Source organism: Apteryx mantelli, chromosome 5 (genome assembly GCF_036417845.1).
Source record: "Apteryx mantelli isolate bAptMan1 chromosome 5, bAptMan1.hap1, whole genome shotgun sequence".
NCBI lineage: Eukaryota > Metazoa > Chordata > Aves > Apterygiformes > Apterygidae > Apteryx > Apteryx mantelli.
In genome coordinates, this window is record NC_089982.1 from 28,468,807 (window position 1) to 28,490,815 (window position 22,009).

Consider the following 22,009-nt stretch of genomic DNA (forward strand, 5'->3'; position numbering starts at 1 on the left):
GAAATCAGAGAGACAGACCCAAGTGTCCAAGAAAGCACACAATAGTTTTCAGTGAAGCTTAAAACTATCAACATATTTTTATCTACAGGTTTTTCAGTGAACTACTAAATTATCATGTAATTTAAAAAAATCATCGCTTTGTTCTTCTGTTACAGGCCACAAAATTTACTTCTTGAATTTTTTAATTTAAAAATCAGCTAATGTTCACTGATGTTGCTTCATTTCTTAAAATACTTATTTGATGTTTCCTTTATGTATATGTATTACACCTCCCAAAAAGACATTACAGACTGAAAAGATGACAAACGAGCACTACAGAATATGGAAAAGTAAGCAGCTGCTGTTGGGAAGTCAGCAAGGAAATCAAAATGTTTCAGACACCTTCACATGGAAAATTAAAGTAATGGGGAGAGAAGAGAAAAAACAAACAGATTATGAATTTAAGGCAAAGGAATGGGAAACACCTACACTAACAAATGGGACAATGACTCAATGCTTACGAGAGCTGCGCTAACAGCAAACTGCTGGTGAAATTCAATACAAAATGCTTTTATTATATAAACCACCTCCCCAGTATATACCAGTATGGCTCCCTAAAGCAGTTTATAACTACATGAAAAATATGCACTTACAAAGGACATTACTGTGCTGTAAGAGTAGTAACTACTAAAAATTGAAATTCTGCTATATGTCACCAACACAAATCACTGTATTTTCTCATATATTTATATGAATTGCATTTATCCAATAGTAAGTTCATGAAGTTCCACAAAATATCTCAGGCAGTCCTGAAAATTTAGTAAATAATCATGATACGCTGGTATTATTTCGAGTGCTCTGTGTTTAAACCCAAACGGACAGGTTGATATCTTCATCTAGGTTCACAGTCTTGCTGACCAGTCAAGACAAGATTAAGTGTCTAAGAAAAATACTACATTTTCCCTACAGATGGCTCACAGCTTAACTAACCCTCTCAGAAACACATAAGATGTATGTATACAGGAAAGCTTGGTGAACACCAGCCATTTACTTGGACCTCACTATTATGCTTGCTAATATCAAGAGGGTTTTCAAATGAAGCCTTTAACTCAATAGATTGTGTGTACCCAGCATCACTCTATTATTTAGTGGTCTTGCTGATGTTTCTGTGATAAATCTATAAATGCACTAGCCACAAAATTATTTTGTCTTTTAAATAAGTAAGCAAGACTATTTTGGTTCACAGCAAAATAAGAAGTGATTTACCATTCTGTATTTGCACTCAAAATACTTACTTTAAATGTTATTGCTATAAGATTTTAAAATAAACATATGATAATTATTCATTCATAATATGAGTGAGGATTTTGCACTGAATAACTACTACTGTGTAACTACAGGAGCTAATTTTTATACCAATCTCATTCTACTACAGGAGCTAATTTTTATACCAATCTCATTCTGCACTAATGTATACAGCAAGTAAAAAATAAGCTGGTTTTAAAAGTCCTGAATGATATTTACTTATAGGCATTGGAATAGCACTTGCCAACATAGTATCAGAGCATCACTGCACAGATTTAATTATGAAATTTCTTATGTTGGTTTAAATGACAAATTTCTTTTAGTAAATAACTAACTTGTTTCTGTTACTAGCTTCCTTTGTAGTTAAAATAAACGTATCTGACAAAAACCTCTGTTCCTGGCTTTTATACAACATGTATAAACATCATCTACAAAATCATCTTAAAAAGTAACTGACTTTGCTTTTAGACTTGCACCAAAATATCAACCAAAGCGACAGAGAATCATGTGGACTTAGTGTAGACTTACAACTTTTAACGTGAAAAGTACATTTTTTCTCTTCTGTTCATCAGGCAGTATTCTCTGATGAAAAAGCTACTGCACTACTAAATGGGATGTTAAATCATCGCAGGACTTTTCAGATGATGCTACATAGGCAGTCTCTCATATAAATTGGGACATTTTCAAAATCTGCTACCCATTTTTCATGCAGATTCACAAAACAAACTTCCTCTCGTGTCTGTTAGATTTTCTATGTCAGCACTTTGTTGCAGATAAATAACGTCTAAAGCTTTTGGCCCACTATAATAACATTTTAACATTTAACATTAAAAGCCTTAAGAAGGAAAGCAGCTGTTTCACAGACAATTTCAATCACTTTGGAAGTCTGCAATTTTTCTCTTTTAACCGGAAGTTGCTGAACTACATTCAGTATCTCAGTTATGAGCCTAGATGCTCAACTGTGACAGTTTATACAGTTTTGTTTCCTGAAAATAAACCACTTTACTATAGCTTCCTAGCATAAGCTTACCAGCTTAAATTTACCTTAGCATGTAACACTACAAAATACTTTTCTTCTTTAGTTACAGTATTTACAAAAGATGCTAAAAAAGCATCAGAAAGACCCAACTAATTACATACAGTGAAGCTATACTACTAAAACTGAAAGAGAATAAGCATAGCTCCCAATGTCTCAAAAGAAAGGGTTTCTAGGTAGATCAGTGAGCTGATATTAAAACAGAAACATTGTTCAATTTTCTTATATTTCTAGTAGGATAGAACTACTAGTATTCCTCTATTTGGACAGACAATAGGTACAAGTCACGATACTAGAAACTGTACCAGTTTAAAGACAGGAAAGAAACTAGTTTCTAGGGGATGAACAGCTATATACTAGACTCCTATTAGCAAAGTTCACTGGATGTCAAAATCACACACTTCTCCAGAAAGAGGAAAAAACAAGTCAGTGTACTGGTTTGGTAAATTTTTTAAAAAAAATTTGGTAAAAATGTAGGTAAGATTTTCAGGAAGTTATCTTCCTGCTCATGTTTAGAACCACGGGTTCTAATCCTACTCACACCATAAGCATTCTGTTTCTGTCAACTAACAAGTGTCAAATTAAGATTAAAAACTATGTCTCAAAAAAATTACCTTTTGTGCAGTTACCTAGTCCATAGAGGATACTGGAAATATTATGGTTCAAGCTGAGAATATTTAAGCCATTAAAATAATGGCTTAAACAAAGCCTTTAAAACAAAGACTGAATGCACTTGCTAAAAGATAATGATAAGCACTATTCTAACATTGCATTCTTCTCTAATCATTCTAAATTTAAAGAAGTGAGACTTACGAAATCAGGTTTCCTGGTTCAGAAGTTATTGTGTCCTAGTCTGTAAATCTCCTTCAATTTTCAACCAATTTTGAAGAGGAAGAGATCTTGAGGATACAAAATTCTTACAAGTTGTATAAAAATATCAGGCTAATTTGATCTCTAATTTACAGGCTACTTGCTCTGACAGTCCCTCTTGATCTTAGAAACCAAATAAACAATGAAGCAAAGATATGGTGTCTTTGCCTCCACTGGGAGGCAGTCTGTTACTTGGCCTCCTACCCCTGACAAGCAGCAGCAGCCAGCTGGCCAACAAACACACGTTGTGTGTGGCAGCTTATAATCGGCCACACTTTGGCTGTTACCCGCCAGCCAAACACAAGACGCAGGCAGCTGAGGTGGGGGAAAGCAGTACCCGAACAGGAAAGACACTACGAATCTACTGTACACAGATAAATTTTTAAATTTTAACACTGTGCAACATGGCCACACACTGAAAAACAAAACCAAGATGAAAGTAGACGTGACATCTGTGTATTGAGTTGATCACTGTGGACTGTTAATATCTTTAAATGAAAATTAATATACAAGCAGAAGCAAACACTTTATATAGCACTATGCATTTAAAACAATGAAACATTGGTAGAATTTATTTCAAAGATGACTTGCAAGTGGCTCATTTCCTACTGAGATACCTCCTTCTCTACTCAGCCATTTCCAATAACTCCACTGTAAGTCTCATTCCTCTAAACAAGTTGATGCCTGTCTGTATACAGGCTCAGAGGCACCATAGCTGCATGTATTCCCCAGTAGCTAGGAATGATATGTAATCTTTATCTGTTGTGTGAGATGCCCTTCTTATCATGCCCTCTCAAAACTGAAAATATTCTTATGTACTGTGCTGAGAATACATGTATCTGCCAGTTACCTGACAACCTGTATGAATTAACAGAAAAGTAAAGTTTGTATCATATCTTTGCTTAGGGCAATCACACAACTCATTTCTATCCTCATTTATGACACCAAGTATTCAGAAGAGAGCATTAGATGTGCCTCCCAAAAGGATTTTCTTTTCCTGGTTTATTTTAGAAGTTGTTTAGAAGTTTACTTTTTGTCATTACAAGATGTGAAATTTTCGTTCAGTGCTTAGTTGTTATCTTCACAAAAAGCGCCTCAACATTCCTTTTTGGATCATTCCTCCTTTTTAGCTGGAAGCAGATGATCTGGTCTGGATGGTTTGCTCTTCACTGGTTTTCACCACAGGTATACTGCTGCACCAAATGGTAACTAAAACCATAACAGCTTCCAGAAGGGAAAAAAAGGTTGCACTTACTTTAGCTTATTGATCCTGACTCCTGTAGTTTCAGTAAGATTTTTTGTTTCTTCTTTCCACCGATTTGTTGCTTTTTGCTGAGCTACTAAGAGACCTCTCAGTTCAGCAGTAGATTTTTGACTGCTGTCTTCCATTTCTTTAAGTCGAGCTTCATATCCATGTTTTTTCACAGAATGCTCATGTTCCATTGTGCTTATCTAGAAAAAAATACAAACAGGATACAATCAAGTTGCTCACTTCTTTCTTTTTTTTAAAACACTTGAGTCAGATGTATAAACATTTGCTGTAAGCATGTAACATACAATAATTAAACTTGTAATTATATGCTCAAATAGACACATATTCCCAAAGCCAATTTAAGCAAATAGTACAACTGACAATAAAGGATAATGAGCTGGGTACACTTATTTTTGTAAATAATCCTTATCCTTCTCCCTTGTGTTTTCTCCACAGAAACACATTCTTTCTTTTTCATCCAGGATTTTCTTAACTGCATCTAAAATCTTTTGCGCATCAGAGGAAAATGGAGGCAAGCAATTAATCTGATCTGTGACTATAATGGAAGCTCATCTGATAAAAACAGGACAGACAATGATCTGGTATACACTTTTGTCGAGTGAGTGAAGGGTTAAACAGGACTGAAAAAGTCTGCCAACTAAGGAGTCTGCATGGACCCGCAGGGAGGGAGGAAGCAATGCGGAGGTGTTGTGGTCTCGCCTGGCTAGCAGGGTCCTTCCGAACAGACAAACAGCCCTGTTGTTATGAAACTCGCAGGAGTCAGCGAAAACAGTATGTGCCCAGAGTTGCAGCCGTATAAATAAGGATACTTGGGTACTAAAGACCATCTCAAAATTATTATTATGAGCCCACAAATTGACGAAATTAGAGAAGTTAAGGATTGAGTAATGAGCGTGGTTGGGTCAAGCTGTCTACAAGAAGATGGTGGCGAGACAAACGAGGCAAAGGAGGAAGCGATGTGAAGACATTGCAGTCCACCTCCCTGTTTCGCAAGGAGCAAAAGACCATGATCACAGAACTTAACTCTGACCCACGATAACCTTCAGCTCATTACACCCTATTTTAATATTATCTCGCACACCCCCTCCTAATTAGCATATCAGGAAGGGGCAGGAAACAAATAATAAAGCACAAAAGGGCCAATAAGAAGCAGCTCTACGAATATGCAACTATGCATGAATCAGCATGGATGACATTTGCCCAGAGTCCCAGCCAGGTATAAAAAAGGGGCACCGAGCAGGAGAGTTTGAGCAGGGATGGGAACGTGACCTGACCATCCCCTCCGGCTGGACTGTATTTCCCCCCCTCCCCTTTTCCTGGGATGCTGGGTTAAGGTAACTCCTCATGAGGTTGAGAGCCCTCTCGTTAAGAGAGTGAACCAAAAGCTTGCAAGTAGTAACTCCTCGAATTTGAGAGACCTCTCATTAAGAGAGTGAACCAGTAGTGACTCCTCAAATTTGAGAGACCTCTCGCTGAGAGAGTGAACCAGTAGTGACTCCACAAATTTGAGAGACCTCTTGCTGAGAGAGCGAACCAAGAAAGCTTTCAAGTAGGGATATGCAGTGCTTTCAGTTACTAGCGCAGTAACTGACTATTTCGGGTTATCCCTTCCAAATCAGTAATTGCATTGTATCGAGTTATCCTTTCTAAATTAGTAATCGATGATTTCAGGCTATTCTTTCGGGCTATCCTTTCTAAATTAGTAATCGCATTATTTTAATGGATGTTACTAACCTAAGAGCTTGCGTGAGGAAGTAAACATAGTTTTTTATTATATTATTGTCTCAGTTGTTACTATCAAACCGTCGCAGCGTGACAACTTTATAACCTCTACCTATCCATTATGAGACTCTGATCCTTTGTTTTTAAACTGTTTGACCAAAGGGTTCCGGAGTTGGAACAAGATTTCCTATTTCATTTGACTAATTTTTACTTGGTAGACAGCTTTTGTACTTCGTGGTACAAAGCAGTAACTGGATTTGAGATGGTTCCCATTCACAGGTTAGTAAGACCACTTACTGAGGTCTTCCTCATTGCTTTAGGTTCTTAGATGTCTTTCCAGGATCTTAACATTCCTGGAGTTAAGAATAGAGGGGAAAGTACCAGCAAATACCTTGGCTTTATATATTTAGAAATCATGTCAAGCATCAAAACTTATTCCCTTCAGAAGCCAAAGGTACCTTGATCTGTTGAGGTTAGCTACTAATGCATTATCCCACCTGCAGTCTGTTCAGGTGCATTTAATGGAACACCTTGAAAAAGAAAATCCTCTTTGAGATAAGTATCTTGTTTGCACCTATCAATCCAAAAACCTGTACTCTTTGTACAGATTTGATCCTATTCTTCTGGTCCTTCTGAAAATACAGAAACCATGTTTGACAACCACGCTATTAAATTATTTATTAGTTAAGCACTGCTCTGATAATGTGGTGGACACAAAAGTAAAGGAACAAAAGCAGAATGAAAACTCTGGACTGAAAGGCATACAGAGATTCCTAATGTATTATAAATGGTAGATAAATGAAGCTCTAGAATTGGAATAATAAGCGAAATCACTTGAAGGAAAGTATGTTATTGTTTGATCTATTCACTTTATAAAAGCAAAGAACATCTGGGATCTTCTTATTAAGTAGAACTTAATACACACTAAAGTACAATTTAATTAGCAGAGGTTGAGCTACCAAATAGATCCTGAAAACAAAATGTTACAACAAAAAGATACTTACAAAGCAGAAAACAGGAAGCATATGACTGAAGCTTTCACCCCCAACTTATGCTTACATTCGTTTTTTCAAAGAAATGCTGTCTTATTAAGCAAAAAACAGTTTTATGCTAAAATAAAAATAAAACATAAACAATACCTTTATTTTAGCTTTTTGTTGAGCCTCCATGGCCAGTTTTCTTAAGCCCTCCATTTCTTTTTGCAATTGTTCATTCTCTTGCTGAAGTTTTAGCCTTTGTTCACTGACAAAGCCACTCTTTTCTCTTTCAGAATCCAGAATGCTTTGCAATTTACAGATCATTTCCTGCAAACGAGATTTCTCTTCCTCAGAGCTGAAAGAGAAGAAGTCTTGTTTGAAGACTTATTCAAGAGTTGAACCCATTCTACATTTTTCTAGGGTTATTTTGTTGCAGTTGTGATGGTCTGAAGAAGAAAAGGAAGACAAAGTTTGTAAGTAGCAACAAAACCTTAATAGAGCAATTGGTCTAGTAGGGTATTGTCTCTACCTACAGGCTGATCAGAAGTAAGAAATGGCTTCCGTGAAAGGAACAACAATGGGAAGCAAGGAACTTGCTAGAGGTTTACAAAATTCACAAAAGGTATGGAGATGGGAATCAGGAAACTGTTTCTGCCAATAAAAGAACAGAGGGCTGTTAAAGGAAGCTACCAGGAGGCAAACTGGAAAAAAAAGACAGGAGTTCTTCATACAGTCATATTTCAGCTTTGGAACTCTCTGTCAGGATGTTGTGAAGTATCTACAAGGATTCAAGTAACAATGAGATATTCGTGGAATAGTAATAGTAATAATAGTTAAAAAAAAAAAAATCTATGGGGGCACCTTTGGACATTTTTAAGCAGCCAATCACTGCTGGAACGCCAGGAGAGCGTTCCAATGAAGCATCACAGTCAGCTTGCCATAGTGTGCAGTTCTTCCTCGGACAGCTTCTTTTAGACAGTCCTAGAGAAAATATTAGGACGGACAGATCTTTGGACTGATCCAGTACAGATGTTCTCTTGTTTCTTCCTGAACTTTTAGTTCTTTCTTTTTTTTATTTTGAAGTGTATATGCACTCATATGTTGCAATGGGCTTTACAGCTGGGACTATGTACAAGTCAGCAAAGAACTTTATCGAGAAGAGGGCATTCATGAAACAATCTAATATCGTAGCAATCTCAGTGAAATGCCAACATGAAGCAGTAGATTTTAATTTTTATAGAATTTCCAGGTTCCCAACTGGGGATTGCTCTGGGGAAGAGGCAGGATTTATGATTATTGGAATACAGAAATGATTGAAACTTCTAGAGAATCCTCCACTTCTCATGCTAAAAACAACCTAGTCTAAAAATGTGGAGCATATTGTACTTCTTACTGTTATTTTATTTGAACTGCAGTATTGTCTATGAGCTCTGAAGACAGACTCAAACTTCACTGTGGTATGCAACATACAATGTTCTGTGTGGACTGGAGACACCACACCATAGATGAATTTATAAAGTAATAATTTGTCTGAATATATTATAGAAAGTAACTTTCCCTAGTAACAGTATTTAAAAATGCAGTAAGATTCCAAACAATAAGCTCCTGTTTTCATTCCTTTGTAAAACAAAGAAAATCTTAGATTCTACAGTGTGCTATTCCCCTTTAATGTTTTTATAATGATTCATAACTGTCCTTGCTTACAAAATTCAGAAATATGATAACTTACTACTATTCCTGCTACTGGTTAAAAAGACATCACAAAAACCTAATACAATCAGCAAGAGGCTTTAGATTAGGCAGAAATAATTTCATTAAATAAGGACTTGGAGAACATCCATTACTTACTTCATTTCCAGTTGCTTCAGTTTATTCTGTGTTGTCTGTAGACTCAGCTGAAGGTCACCTTTTGTACATTCTGCAAGTAGGTATTTTTGATGCAGTTGCTCTAGTTTTCTACTGTCAGATTCATGTCCTCTGTCTTCCCGGTAAATCTGAAGAATAAACTTATATGTAAGATCATCCTTACCTTGCACTGGTGACTGACAGTATAGTACTGACAATGAGGCTACTCCTCATTGTGTCCTATTTTCCAGCGATCTAAAACAAAACTGAATTTCTATCAATGTTGCTGCTACTGGGAAATAAGTTTTCAAAGATCTTGCATTCAGTTAGTTTTCTGTCTATTGAGCTTAAGTTTATTTGGGACATGTACCTACATTCTTTCGTATTATGTTAAGCATCTCTTTTTACCTTTTACACTTTCCAAAGAACCATCTTTTTCAGTTTACTAGTACAGCTTTAAAATGTCTTCCAGAAAAAAAAAAGAACTTAAAATAATGAGATGAATGTTTACAATCAAGAAAATTTAATGAAAAATAATACAAGAAAAAAATTAAGGATCACAGTATAATCTTTCATCCCAATATTAGGGAGAAACATGGAAAAAGTCAATACATCTTTTCTTTCTAAAGAGAGAACTTAAATGCCATGTAAAAATGCATGAAGTTGTCTTACCTTTTCAAGTTCTTCTTCCACTGCTCGCTTTTCTCTAATGACCCGTTCAATTTGACTCTGTTTTTCTCCACATTCCTTTTTAAGAAAGTCATTTTTAAATATGTCTAATCAAAAAATACCTCATAACAAAAACATTAAATTTGCAGAGGGAAGCAAAGGTCAAGAAATCCCAAAGACAAAAACCTGCCATTGCAAATGTAATTCTCACTGCTGGTATGTATACATTTGATTATATTTATCTGCTTATTATTTTTTTCTATGGGATCAGTCTCATTCACTCCACAGACATGTAAAATTAAACTTTTTTTTAAATTTAATCCATAAATAGGTGCTTACTAACCAAGCTCTTTTGGTCTCCCACATGACTTGTTATAAGTTCCTAGTTCATTCAAGAAAATGATAATTGTGATGCAAAGACTTTCTCTTAGCATACTTAATTAACTTTCATATATTTCATTTCTACACATCCAACTATGGATATACAATAATCACCTTTCCATGATTTATTTATCCCTGAAAGAAACAGGGATGCCATCACATGGGAAATACTTGCTAAAGCACAGAATTTTGTCATTTACTAATCTCAGGGTAAATAAGCTTGTGAACTATGATTAAAATATGTATAACTCAAGGAATAAGCTTATGCAAAGAAACTGCTGTATTTGCAAAACCATGTTATTTCCTGCAGAGCCAGCCAAGATTCACAGTAAGATATGACTGAATACACATAGGGGAAATCTGCACATTAAAAATGATTTTTCAAAGCAAAGTATCCTTTACCCCATCAACAAATCCTGTGCACTAACTGTAAGACAGTTGCTCTTGTCAAGTAACATGAAAGACACTGAACAGTGTATTAGCGCCTGGAAATCCGCAGGAGGCAAAGTGCTATACAGTAATAAAGCATAATTCTAGACAATTACTTTTCTCTCATTAATCCTGAGATACATGCAGGACTCCTCTGCATACGGGATTACTGTCTACCTTATTTGTTCACTGTCTTTTAAGCCAACCAAACTGTACAGAAGAGCTGTGAAGATGCTCTATACTGGTAATGTGGAAATGTTTACACAGCAGTACTAAACTGCTGCCCTTACTGCCTCTGACCAGACAGACTCACTAGTCAAAAACAGCATGTATGTACACAGAAATTATGGGACTGTTGGGGCTGACACCAAAAGTTTCATATGCAGTTAGGAAAATTACTGGTAGCCATCATAAAAATCTACACACAATCATTTCCAGACTACACTAAAAACATAAGATTTCTAGTAAAATCTCTCAAATGGGATAAGAAAAAAACCACCCAAACCTATTTCTGATGTACTTTCTAACAGATTTCCATTCACTGATCTACACACATGAAAAAAAAGGATAGTGGAGTCAGTCATGATCAATTTTTTTTTGCAAATTGTCACTAATAGCTTCTATTTAATAACACTAAGGAACACCAGCCTAGAAACAACTAAACTAAAGTTTTGACAGTCTTGCCTAAAAGTTTCAAAATGTATGTCTAAACCCAAGAATCCTCTCTTCACAAAACTGCTATCAAACAATGTGTTGCTTAATTTTCAGTCCTGAAAAACATTTTCGTTTCTCTTCCTATGTGGCTTGCTATTAAATCACAAATAATAAATACCAGAATGTATTATTTCATTTGATCAGCAGAAGCTAGAATTCTCAAATGTTTTGCTATCAAAACATATTTTCATCAGTCAAGACCATACCATCTGAAGAGCAGAAAGTTCTTCTGTTAGTCGAGAAATCTGCACATTATATTGTTTCTTTGCAGAGTCTACCTGTAGTCAAAAACCGAGTAAAATTAAAATGCAATCCTGTAACGTCAACTGTGGCTCCTGCATATATATTTACTATTTCCTCCTGCTTCTGTATAAAGGCAAGAAGGCTGAGCAGTCATAATCTTTATCGGTTCTTTCTCATTAGTTGAAACCACCTCCAAGGCATTTATACAGATCATACAGCATAGTATTTGCAGTGCTAACAATTCAAAGAAAACAGATCTGAATCTGCAAAGTTAAGAAGCTCTATTCAGGCAAGTCTAGTTCAGGCAACAGAAGCTGCTCAGGGCAGCTGACACAGAATATCAAAGACTGTGAGACTTTTTAAAATTTACCTTGACTTAAAATGAGGTCAGCTGCAATTACCATGGGCATTCTATGGAAATCTGAACCTAATCTGAACTGCTATACAGGCACATGAGGTGAATGTTTGACCTGCACAGGACACTACCATTATAAGAATTCAGTCACACAGATGTGCCCACTCTGATACATTCTTGAAAAATAAAAACAAAAAAAACCCTGCAATAAATTATTCTGGAATCAATATACTTCCTATTATAAACACTGGAACTTTTATTTCAGACTAAACTCTGACTTCATAGCTGATTCTTTATGAACAGGATAACTTACTGCCTTTCTAATTTTTGCAGCAGTATCTTCTGCAAGTTGTGACATTTCATCTTTCATCTTTCTGATTTCCTCTTCCTTTTGTTTTTCCCCAAACAGTGCCTAGAAAAAATAACAACTTGAAATACTACTGATAATACTTCAGTGATAAGATAATCTTTAGCACTGAGGAGAAGCCACACACAGCCACTGTCCAAAAAAGTCCTTTTTCCTTCTACTTTGGGGTAGCTGAAACAAGAACACAAGAAAACAAGATCAACGAGAACCTTTTGCATGAAATGCGCATTCCTGTAAACCAGAACCATGCAAAAAGTTTGTGTCAATAGATGCCTTTTTGTATTGGGATCTAGAAAAAAAACATAGGTAAGTTAAGAGTACTCTCCAATGTTCTTATTTGGGGCCAGGATCTATAACAAAAAACAATGCCAGGAATCACACAGAGAAAGTTTTTTGTTAGGAATCTGAATACCTGTATACACACACACACACACACACACACACACACCTACACACACTTACCCACGTGTTCCTACATATAGCTGAACATTTTTAATGTTGATATACTAAATTACTCATTTCCCAGAAAACTAAAGTTAACAGAAAAAATATTAACGAGCAAATAAGGAATGTGTATGTGACCCCTGTCATGGTGGATAACAATGGGCCAAACAGCTCTTTAGCATAAAAGGAAGGTGAAAATTACAGAAAAAGGTATAGTGAGAAACCTTGCCAGATGAGGATGGAAGAAAGCTACTGAAGTTAGAATATAGTGCATATATGTAGTAGGAGATCCTGGTCTGGAAAGATTACAGAAGGTAAAACAGATTACAGAACTCCTGATAGGAAAGAGAGAGAAAAAAATCTTAGGTTGTGCCTAGAGAATACACAGATGGATAGAAAGACATGAAAAGCAGCCCTAATGACTGGTATGAATTCAACCCAGACAAGGTTACTCCCTTCAGGCAGTAACGTGCCACTTCATTTGTCATCTTCTCTTTTACTGCTCCCATTCAATTCGATTTTGTATTTTATTTCTCAAAGCACCCTATTAAAATTCTTCTGGTTTCTTTTCATAGGTTTAACTGTGTGTGCTTTACAATGTTAACATAACAGAAGCAGCATCTTGCATTACTATGATAGGCTCCTATTACTTTCCCCGTATAATCTCTTACAAAGCAAAGAGAAACCTCCCTGGTCACAGATTAAACACAGAGTTAACTAAATGTATATATTAGGCTGTATTTTGATCCTGTTCATTCATTAATTTTCCAGTAAGCAAAATTCAGAAGGAGTATTTTAGCTATAACAATAAATTAACAAGTTTCTGTAACTTCAAGTTTATTCTTACTACAGGATTATACTAAACTGTTACTAATAACAAACCACATATTTACCTATACTGTTCAGTTACTGTCTCAGAGGCATACTTTAAAGCACCATAATCTTTATGGGGCCACTTCTTTCTGTCAAAACACTTCATGTGAGTTCATAGCAGGTGGCATCAAACACTCTGCTAAAGAACTTCTGAATGAATACTTGTGTTCTAACACTGCTCTGATGTACTAACACTTAGCAGATTGGAAATGTGATTTACACTCCTTATCAGTAATTTTCAAATAAGAGTGTTTTCTGATCTTTAAACTTTGAAAAATGGCTTTTTATCTTTTATTCTATTTTTCATGTTCTCCACTGTCTGGCTCTAGGGGGCATGCTGTTAAGGATCAAATATTTCTTACTAGGAAAAAGAAAATGACCACTCTAAAGGCATCCAGCAAGAGCTGAAGGACGTAAAATTTCAACTTTTTTTCTCTCTGAACAAGATCCTAATAGGTTAAGAGAACTGCAGGAGATCAGTGTATAAAACAAATGAGATGTGGAAAGTTATGAGGAAGTTATGAAAATGAAGCAGGATGCTGGAAAGATGCCACATAAGGGTTTCCTAAATGACAAAAAATATATGGGAAGACAGTGAAACCACAGCAAGTAAGAAAAAAGTGCTTGTCAGGCATAGTTAGGAAAACGTGGTGCATACACTAGAAAATATCTCTGTTCCTTTCTAGTAATTTTTCCCAAGTACCACAACACTTCCTTCACCCACAGCTTCAATTGTCCCTACCCCTGTCTCCTACTTTTCAGTTATTACCAAGTGCTCAAAATTTCAGTCTTCTCAGGGGCACCACTTTCAGCTACAATGATCCTTTACAAATCATTCTGATCATGCTTCTTTTCTGTATAACAAGAAGAATCACAATAAGTTACTGCCTATTGTAATAACTACCAGTGTCTGTAAGTTTTGTTAATATTTTAATCTATTTTGGAAGAAGGCCAGAAGGTAGCAGGACCTGTCAAAGAAGTTAGTCCTCTTTTCTGGCAGACAGGATCTAGCTCCTTTGTCACAGAGTTGAAATCAGAAAGAGCAAAAAAGACAAAACACTAACTTTAATATTCCAAAACATAAAACTAAAAAACTAGGTTCCCAGGAGAATACTCAGTTTGAAAAGCAACTTCAGACTAAAAGAGTGTGTTAATCTCCTTAATTGTTCAATGTGTTATCCTGAACAGAATTCTAAGATTCTCCATTTTTTACCACAGGCATTAACTAAGCTGGGCTTCATTTACTGATGACTATAGTCTATTAAGTGCATTAAAGTTCTGTCTTGCCAGCAAACACAGTTCAAGTTACTTCTATATTTCTAAAGGCCTGACCTGACTGAGCTAAAGCTCAGCATTAAAACAAGAAAGCGCCTATATTAGACAAAAGTTTATCAAATCCCCATATCCTATCTCCGAAAGGGGCCAACAGCAGACGCTTCAAAAGAGGTAAGAACTGGGAAAACAAAGTGATTTTTTGGGGATCAATTGATGTGTCAAGACCTCCTGGATTAGAGACTGTTCTTAAGTTTTGGTGGATTCTTCTATCATGAATTTGATTGTTTGCATATCTATGCTTTTGGCATACACATATCCTATGACAGTTTAATCCCACATTGCATCAAAATTGTTTTAAAGCCTCTCCACTCCTGCAATCTTCTTCACTGACCTCTCCTGTACTTTCTTAGTTCATCTATGTTTTATCTGAGATACACTGAACAGAACTGCACATGAAGGTATACTGTGCTTAAAAACTTATTTTCAACTCTCTTCCTTAACATTCTATTCATTGTTTTGACTATCACTGAGGACTGAGTGAATGTATTCATAAAAAATATCTGCAGCAAATCTGAAAACTTTTTTTCGATAGGTAACAGTAAATTCAGCACTGAGTATGGCATATGTGAATTTGAATTTCATCTGCTATTTTATCATCCACATCCAAGCACCTCTGCAATTTTTTCCTGCAGACTTCACTAGCTCATTAATCAATCACTCTTCCAGATTTCTTACAAATAATTAAGATCTGAGCACAGAACTCACTCTATTAGTGACCTACGTTCATCATACAAAAAAAAATTCCCTTTAGTTTTAGCTCTTCTTTCCTAACTATTAACAAATTATAAATTCATAACAGGAGCGTCCTTTTTCCTCTGACAAAACAATTTGTTTAAAAGTATTGATAAGAAACACTATCAGAAATTTTTCAGTATTCAAGTTCAAGTACAGTACACTTGGATCACCTTTATCCAGGCACTCATCTATTTTGAAATTTATTGTATGACAAGTTTGAATAATGTACGAACATATCATAGTTTGCTCTCTTCTGCATGACTAACTTTAGAACAACAGAAATAGAAGAAATTTGATTGTGTATACATGAATGTGTATATGAATACATTACCTGGCACTTAGCAATTATAAGCGATAAAATTATTCCAGTATCTAAATACCTTCATTCATTGCCTTACCTGACTTTTTTGTAGGTTAGCTTCTTCTAAAAGCTGTATGCTATCTTGGACTTTTGTAACAGCATTATACTTCTCCTTTTCTAGACTAGCACACTTTGTCTGAAGCTCTCTGATTTGTTTCTCCAGGGCTGTTCTTTCTGTTCTCAGCTGTTCAGCATCTTGGACAGTAACACGTAATCTACAAGACAGTAACAATTTTTCTCATTTAACAATAAGATGCTTAATTAAGACACTTTAATTCTTTCAAACTACTTTTCAGATGTAGAAAATATTTATTTGTAATTTGCCAAAATTGCATTACTGGTTTTCTGCTTGTTTTTGGAGAAATCCTTTCAGTTTAATGTTCATCATGTCCTAGAAAGAAACAGAACTAAAGGAGTTAACTCAGATACCTAGTCTCAGAAGATCCTTAGAAGAATGTTGCTATCCAGGGATACATCACTGAAAATGTTTTATATTAAAACAGAATAGAACAACCCCAGAAGGGATAAAGTTTTCCTCTGTGGGAGAAATGGAATAATTAGATGTGGGCAATGAAGTTTCAACTATACCATTAGAACAAGAAAAACACTGGTAATTTTACAATAGCTCAAAAATTCTTATTGTTTAATTATGATTGTCAGCATTGGCTGGCATGAGAAAGGGCCAGAGGGTCTCTGTGGTATCCTCAAAAAAAATAAAACTCAGTAAGTTCTCTAAGTGTTGCTCATTCAATAAAGTGCATGGTTCTAAATGTCCATAGTGCAACACTTGGGCTGCCTCTTCAAGCAGCCAGGCTTTCTACTTTCTAACATGTATATGAGAAAATACACAACAAACAAGAACAACTCTATTAAACACAATTTTTGGAGAACCAAAAGCCTATAGAAAGTAATAAAGCTAGCCAGTTCCTTAATACATTCCAAAATAAACATAAGAGCCTCCACAGGGCTTAGACCAGGAAAATTCATTAAATAGAGGCAGCTGTACAAATCTGTGTAACTCTTCAAGGCAACAGTTGACCATACAGTCACAAAGTGCCCAGATAATTATTTGGGTCCTGGAATTATTGAAGAATCTGCTACTCAAACCACAAGGCTGTGACCAAGAAGAGAAGATGAACAGTCACACAAATATTTCAATAAGAAATTTAAGAATTCTTCTTAGCTATCAAGTCATTTGACTAATTCTAATAATTAAACAATTGCTCATGATACCTGAAACAAAATTAATGTGCTCGCCTAAGTGCGATAATCTTGGAGAGTGGCGGGGGGGGGGGGAGAGAGACCACAAAATAAAATTAATTGAGTCTTCGAACTTTCAGTAGATAATGATGGAAATAAAGTTCTACTCCTTTTCAGGTATTCAAACGACTTTTGTAGCTAGCATTTGTTGTTAAGAAGTGTGTTTTAACAGTGTTATTAAAATAATCTTTTTTGTAGGAAGAGTGCTAAGCTAAGACCTGAAACCATACTTTATTTAATATGGAGAAAAAACTGTATTCACCCCAAACCAGCTACTTTACATAAATGATTTCAAATTCCATTGCAAATCTTTTCCTTTAAAACTCTACCTAAAGCTAATGAGAGTTGAGTAACTGGAACTCATGCATTAGAATGAAAAACATATGTCCCATTTTTCCTCCACTACAGTCAATAAGATGGGGTGGTATGTTTTATAATTTTAAATACCTTGATGCCAGAAACTGTTCTGAAAGGTCATAGAGAAGAACAAATATGACAAAAAGCAGCCAAACATAAAACATCTGTATTTTGAGAAAACAGAACTATTCAGAAATACAAAACCCAGATGCTGAGGAAAAGATCATATTTTATATCACTTGTATGCAACCTGTTAGTAACATTCAACAAAATATCTTTACCTTGTTTCTAATTGTTTTATACTAGACTGCATTTGCTGCAAGCGTTTGTCAGATGCTTCTTCTCTCTGCTGAGCAGATACCATGTCTTCCTCCTAGAAAGGATATATGCGTTACCTAGACATGATCTGAGCTTTACTTAACAACATGAAGATATACTAGCATAAAACAAATTAGAGAACAACCTGATATTAATTCCATAATATCACGTCCGCACTCAGGTAAATGACTAGCGATTCAACTGCAATAGAAAATTATTCCTTTCTCTACAATACCTTTCTCTCCAATTGGCCTTGAAGCTTCTCTGTCAATCTGGTCATTTCATCAGCCTTAGCAGTTGCTGTCCGCCCATCTATTTTAGCTTGCCTGTATAAAGAAAACAGTCTATGAATTAAATTTCAATTATTACGGGGAAAAACAGACTCTATTACAACTTTATTGAAACAGGTGTGAAGGGCAGTCAGACTTCATAACAAAACTGTTCATTCAGGGCAGAACCTACTTCCCCTTCCATCCACTTATTACGTAGCACAGCAAGATTCATTAAAACATTTGTCTTGTGGAAATGACTTCTTAAAGATGGCTAAACAGGAAGGTGTACATGTTGAATTAATATTTGGGAGGACTAGGTAGTCAAAAATTTGGAGTGATTCAACAAATTATATAATCAGCTTCAGATAAGAGAAATGTTCTTTAGAATTAGATTTTACTTTTTAAAGCAACTTGGACTAGGAATTAAAAAAAATCATTAACTACTTTATAGATTTGAACTGATAGGCTTTGTAATCTGAAGAGGCTCAGCAAGAGAGCTGAAACAGAAAAAGTAACAAGAATGGACTAGTTATCAAATCACACTTCCTCCTCAGTATAAAAGCTTATTTAAAGGAGCACCCCTGCTACTCCTCTGACATGGGAACAGAAAGACAAAGTACTTTCACTGGGGTGTGACCAATTATTCAGGCTGCATATCAGGCTAAATTTAAAGACCAGTGAATACATGCATGATAAAATTAAAAAAGAGCATACATATTGGGTAAACTAATGCAAACCTGGTGCACTAACAGTTATGAAATAAGCTAGAAGATATTTAATACCTTTAAGAATCAACATCAAGCAAAAATTGATTTTAGAAATAATAACTAATTTTTATTTGGTGGCATAAAAGGCAAGAGCATATCATGCCTATATGTAAGAGTTAAGCAACATACACATTATTTCTCCAATTCTACAGCAAGTTTTTAATTTCAGCTTAATTCATCAGTAATGAAAGTTGATTTTGTCATTTCTTAAAAAAACAAAAATGAAGATAAAAACAGTATTTCCAGACATATGAACCTCACTGCAGATCCAAACCTTTGATCATGATCTGATTTGAATCATGCATCTTTTTTCTACAAAGAGTGCTGTTAATTTTACAAGGACAGTAAGTTGCTTCCTTAAAAATCTGTAAAATGTGGTGTGGAACAAAACAAAACAAGTTCGAGTTTATGATAACAGTGATAAGAAGCAAAGACTCAGGTCTCAAACTCTTCTTAGGCAGTTTTCACCCCAAATTTCTATTTTTTATTTTGGGTAAAGCCAACTTCTTATCTAAACAATAAAACCTAATATTTTCCTGAAATTAACCTCCAGCAGAATCCTCAAATTTTTTTTCCAGAATACCCACCAAAATCTAATCTAGCAGTCTTCCTTTAGATACAAGTACTGGAAATACAGGATGACAACCTGTCAGGAGCATGTTTAAAATGAGGTATAGCTACAGCTAGCAGATTGTTTACATTGTTACATATTACTCTTAAAATACCTAAAATGTATTAAAATGTACATTTACAGTCTTATTTATAAGCAACTTCAAAAACTCCAAAGTTACATTCAATCCAGGTCATACAAATCAAACCTAAATTCTCTTATATGTATGTTTTTTTTGAACCTACTTTTCCTCTCTACATTTGTTATCCTATCATCCTAAGTCAATACAAACCTATTAAGAACCCAAAAACCTAGAATCAGAAAGAAATATTAGAATTATCAGGAATATATGCTATAAAATCCATGCAAACTACTTCTATCTAATTTCATGTTAGAGAAAAAACAGTTGGTGAAAATATTTTTGGAACATCACTGCAGCACTTACCTTAGAATTATATAGTGCTGCTATGTCACAATATTTGTGAATATGACAAAGTACTGTCTTTAAGTTTTCTTAAATCATTTGAGATCCCATAAGACCTATGGTGAGGGAATCCACATGGCCTTCTCTTGGTTATGTAGCCTGGATTATAACAGCTTATCTGAGAGGAACATGAATGTAACCAGCACCTGCAACTGGAGACCCAAAACTGCTCTGAGAGGGTGTTTGCCCCAAACTCAATTCTACAGGGAGAGGTAACAATGACAAAGTCTGCTTACGAGGACCATCAGCCTGATTAAACAGTAACCAAGAGACTTTTGAGAGCAGGAGACAGCTTGGGGGGGGGGGGGGGGGGAACAAACATTTGGGAGTGCAGGGCAGAGAGACCTTAGAGTGAGAAGACAGCACCTGAGCAGCAGTCAATTCATGTTTGACCCTGCCAGAAGCTGTCCCATGAGATCATCACCCTGCCCAGGCCTGACAGAGCAGCCTCCCTGCCAGATGCTGAGTAGCCTGCATCTAGCTAGCAGACTGACAGTGCAGGGCGAAGTAGAAAGGGATCAATGTCTTGGGCAGATTATGTGAACTCATGGGGCTCTTTCTCAGCGACGTGTACATTAGCAGAATTCAGGGAGCAGTACAAGTACTTAACAAGAGCACCCACATATCCAATAGGAAGGATATGTAAATAGGGAAATCAGCACACCTAGAAACGTGAGTCTGTGCACACGCATGCTTCCTCTGAGAGAGGATACACATACACATAAGAACAAAGAGTGTATATACGTGTGATTACGACTTTATGGGATTAGAGATGGGTGTTTACAAGTTTGCAAGCATTTATTAATACTTTGTAAATGCCTGGTACTGTGGTTTATCTGTTGCATTGTTGATATTCATGAACATATGTCAGTAATTACATACCATTAATGAAACAAACTGCTTTGATCCTGATTTAAACCACAGTCTTCTGCAGGACCCTATTAAATCAGAAATCTAGTGTTCTGAATTGAGAATGAAGATGACTGTTCCACCCCAGCAGATAACATAGATGGGATAAACTCACATACATAAAGAACATGCATAAATGTATGAAAATTTGCTCACTACAATTTCTTACTGCTATTTATAGAACAGCAACTAATCAAAAATATTTCATCTGAACAGTGGCAGCTGTGGGCACAAGTTCAGAGGAGGATGATCTATTAGCTTTCAGATCCTTTTTTTGGTATGCTGTGCTTCCACCTTTAATAACTTTCTTCCTGAAGCAGCAGTTTAAGCAGAAAATATGCACTTCTTTACCACGCACACTCATTGCCATGTAGAAAGTGTATACAGAACCTGTGTGTATACATGGCTAGGAACCAAATAATATTAATTCAGCCACTTGGGTTGTCATTCCGTGTTCTCAGTTACTTGACCTGCAAAGTGCTATCATGGAAGAATTTCATACAACTCAGAGAAGCCAGCCTACAGAGGAGTTTGCTTTTTAAAAGCAAAAAATACAAAGACACAAACCAGACCCATGATTTCAAAGGGAATCACAACACCTATAATTTTGACAAAAACCACCCCATTGGCTGCCCAGCTGCAACCAGAACGGCTTCATTTTTCCCCACCAAAACTATTGTGTTTTAGAAATATAAGGGACAAAGACTGAATGTTGATAACATGTTTATTGCATGTCTAAGAAAAAGATTCAGTTCATGCTAATTGCTTTCATATTCCCTTACTAGAAGGGTATGTCAATGTGAGATTGAAGATTTACAGATGAGCAATACCACAACAGTAATTCACTACTAGTACCCTACGCAAACAAAAATCCCCAAAATGCAGAGATATGAAAACATTCTCCTTTCCATTTTAAAAATGGAATTGTAGCAGGCACAAGGAACTTGCAAATAACTGAGTTGGAAAATACTTTATTTTAGCAAATATCTTGCACAATGCTTTAACCACGTCCTGTGCTTCTGTCATATTTTCTTCTCTAAACCAGGCTATTTTTCAAAATAATTTTGCTGTGGAAAATCTTGGCTAATAAAAATCTGAAAGGTGTTAGCAGGTCCCCTC

The 22,009-nt window shown here is 35.8% G+C and overlaps 1 protein-coding gene across 3 annotated transcripts in view; it reads right to left on the reverse strand.

Moving 5' to 3' along the window:
* SCLT1 (sodium channel and clathrin linker 1) overlaps positions 1-22,009 on the reverse strand; it is a 48,082-nt gene that overhangs the window by 11,623 nt on the left and 14,450 nt on the right. For all 3 annotated transcript variants that reach the window (XM_067297728.1, XM_067297726.1, XM_013951722.2), the window contains 9 exons: positions 18,084-18,174; positions 17,812-17,903; positions 15,951-16,128; positions 12,112-12,210; positions 11,407-11,478; positions 9,680-9,754; positions 9,011-9,156; positions 7,325-7,517; positions 4,446-4,642 (listed from right to left, as the gene is read on the reverse strand). In XM_067297728.1, the coding sequence (XP_067153829.1) occupies positions 4,446-4,642; positions 7,325-7,517; positions 9,011-9,156; positions 9,680-9,754; positions 11,407-11,478; positions 12,112-12,210; positions 15,951-16,128; positions 17,812-17,903; positions 18,084-18,174 (1,143 nt within the window). The remainder of the gene's footprint in view (positions 1-4,445; positions 4,643-7,324; positions 7,518-9,010; positions 9,157-9,679; positions 9,755-11,406; positions 11,479-12,111; positions 12,211-15,950; positions 16,129-17,811; positions 17,904-18,083; positions 18,175-22,009) is intronic.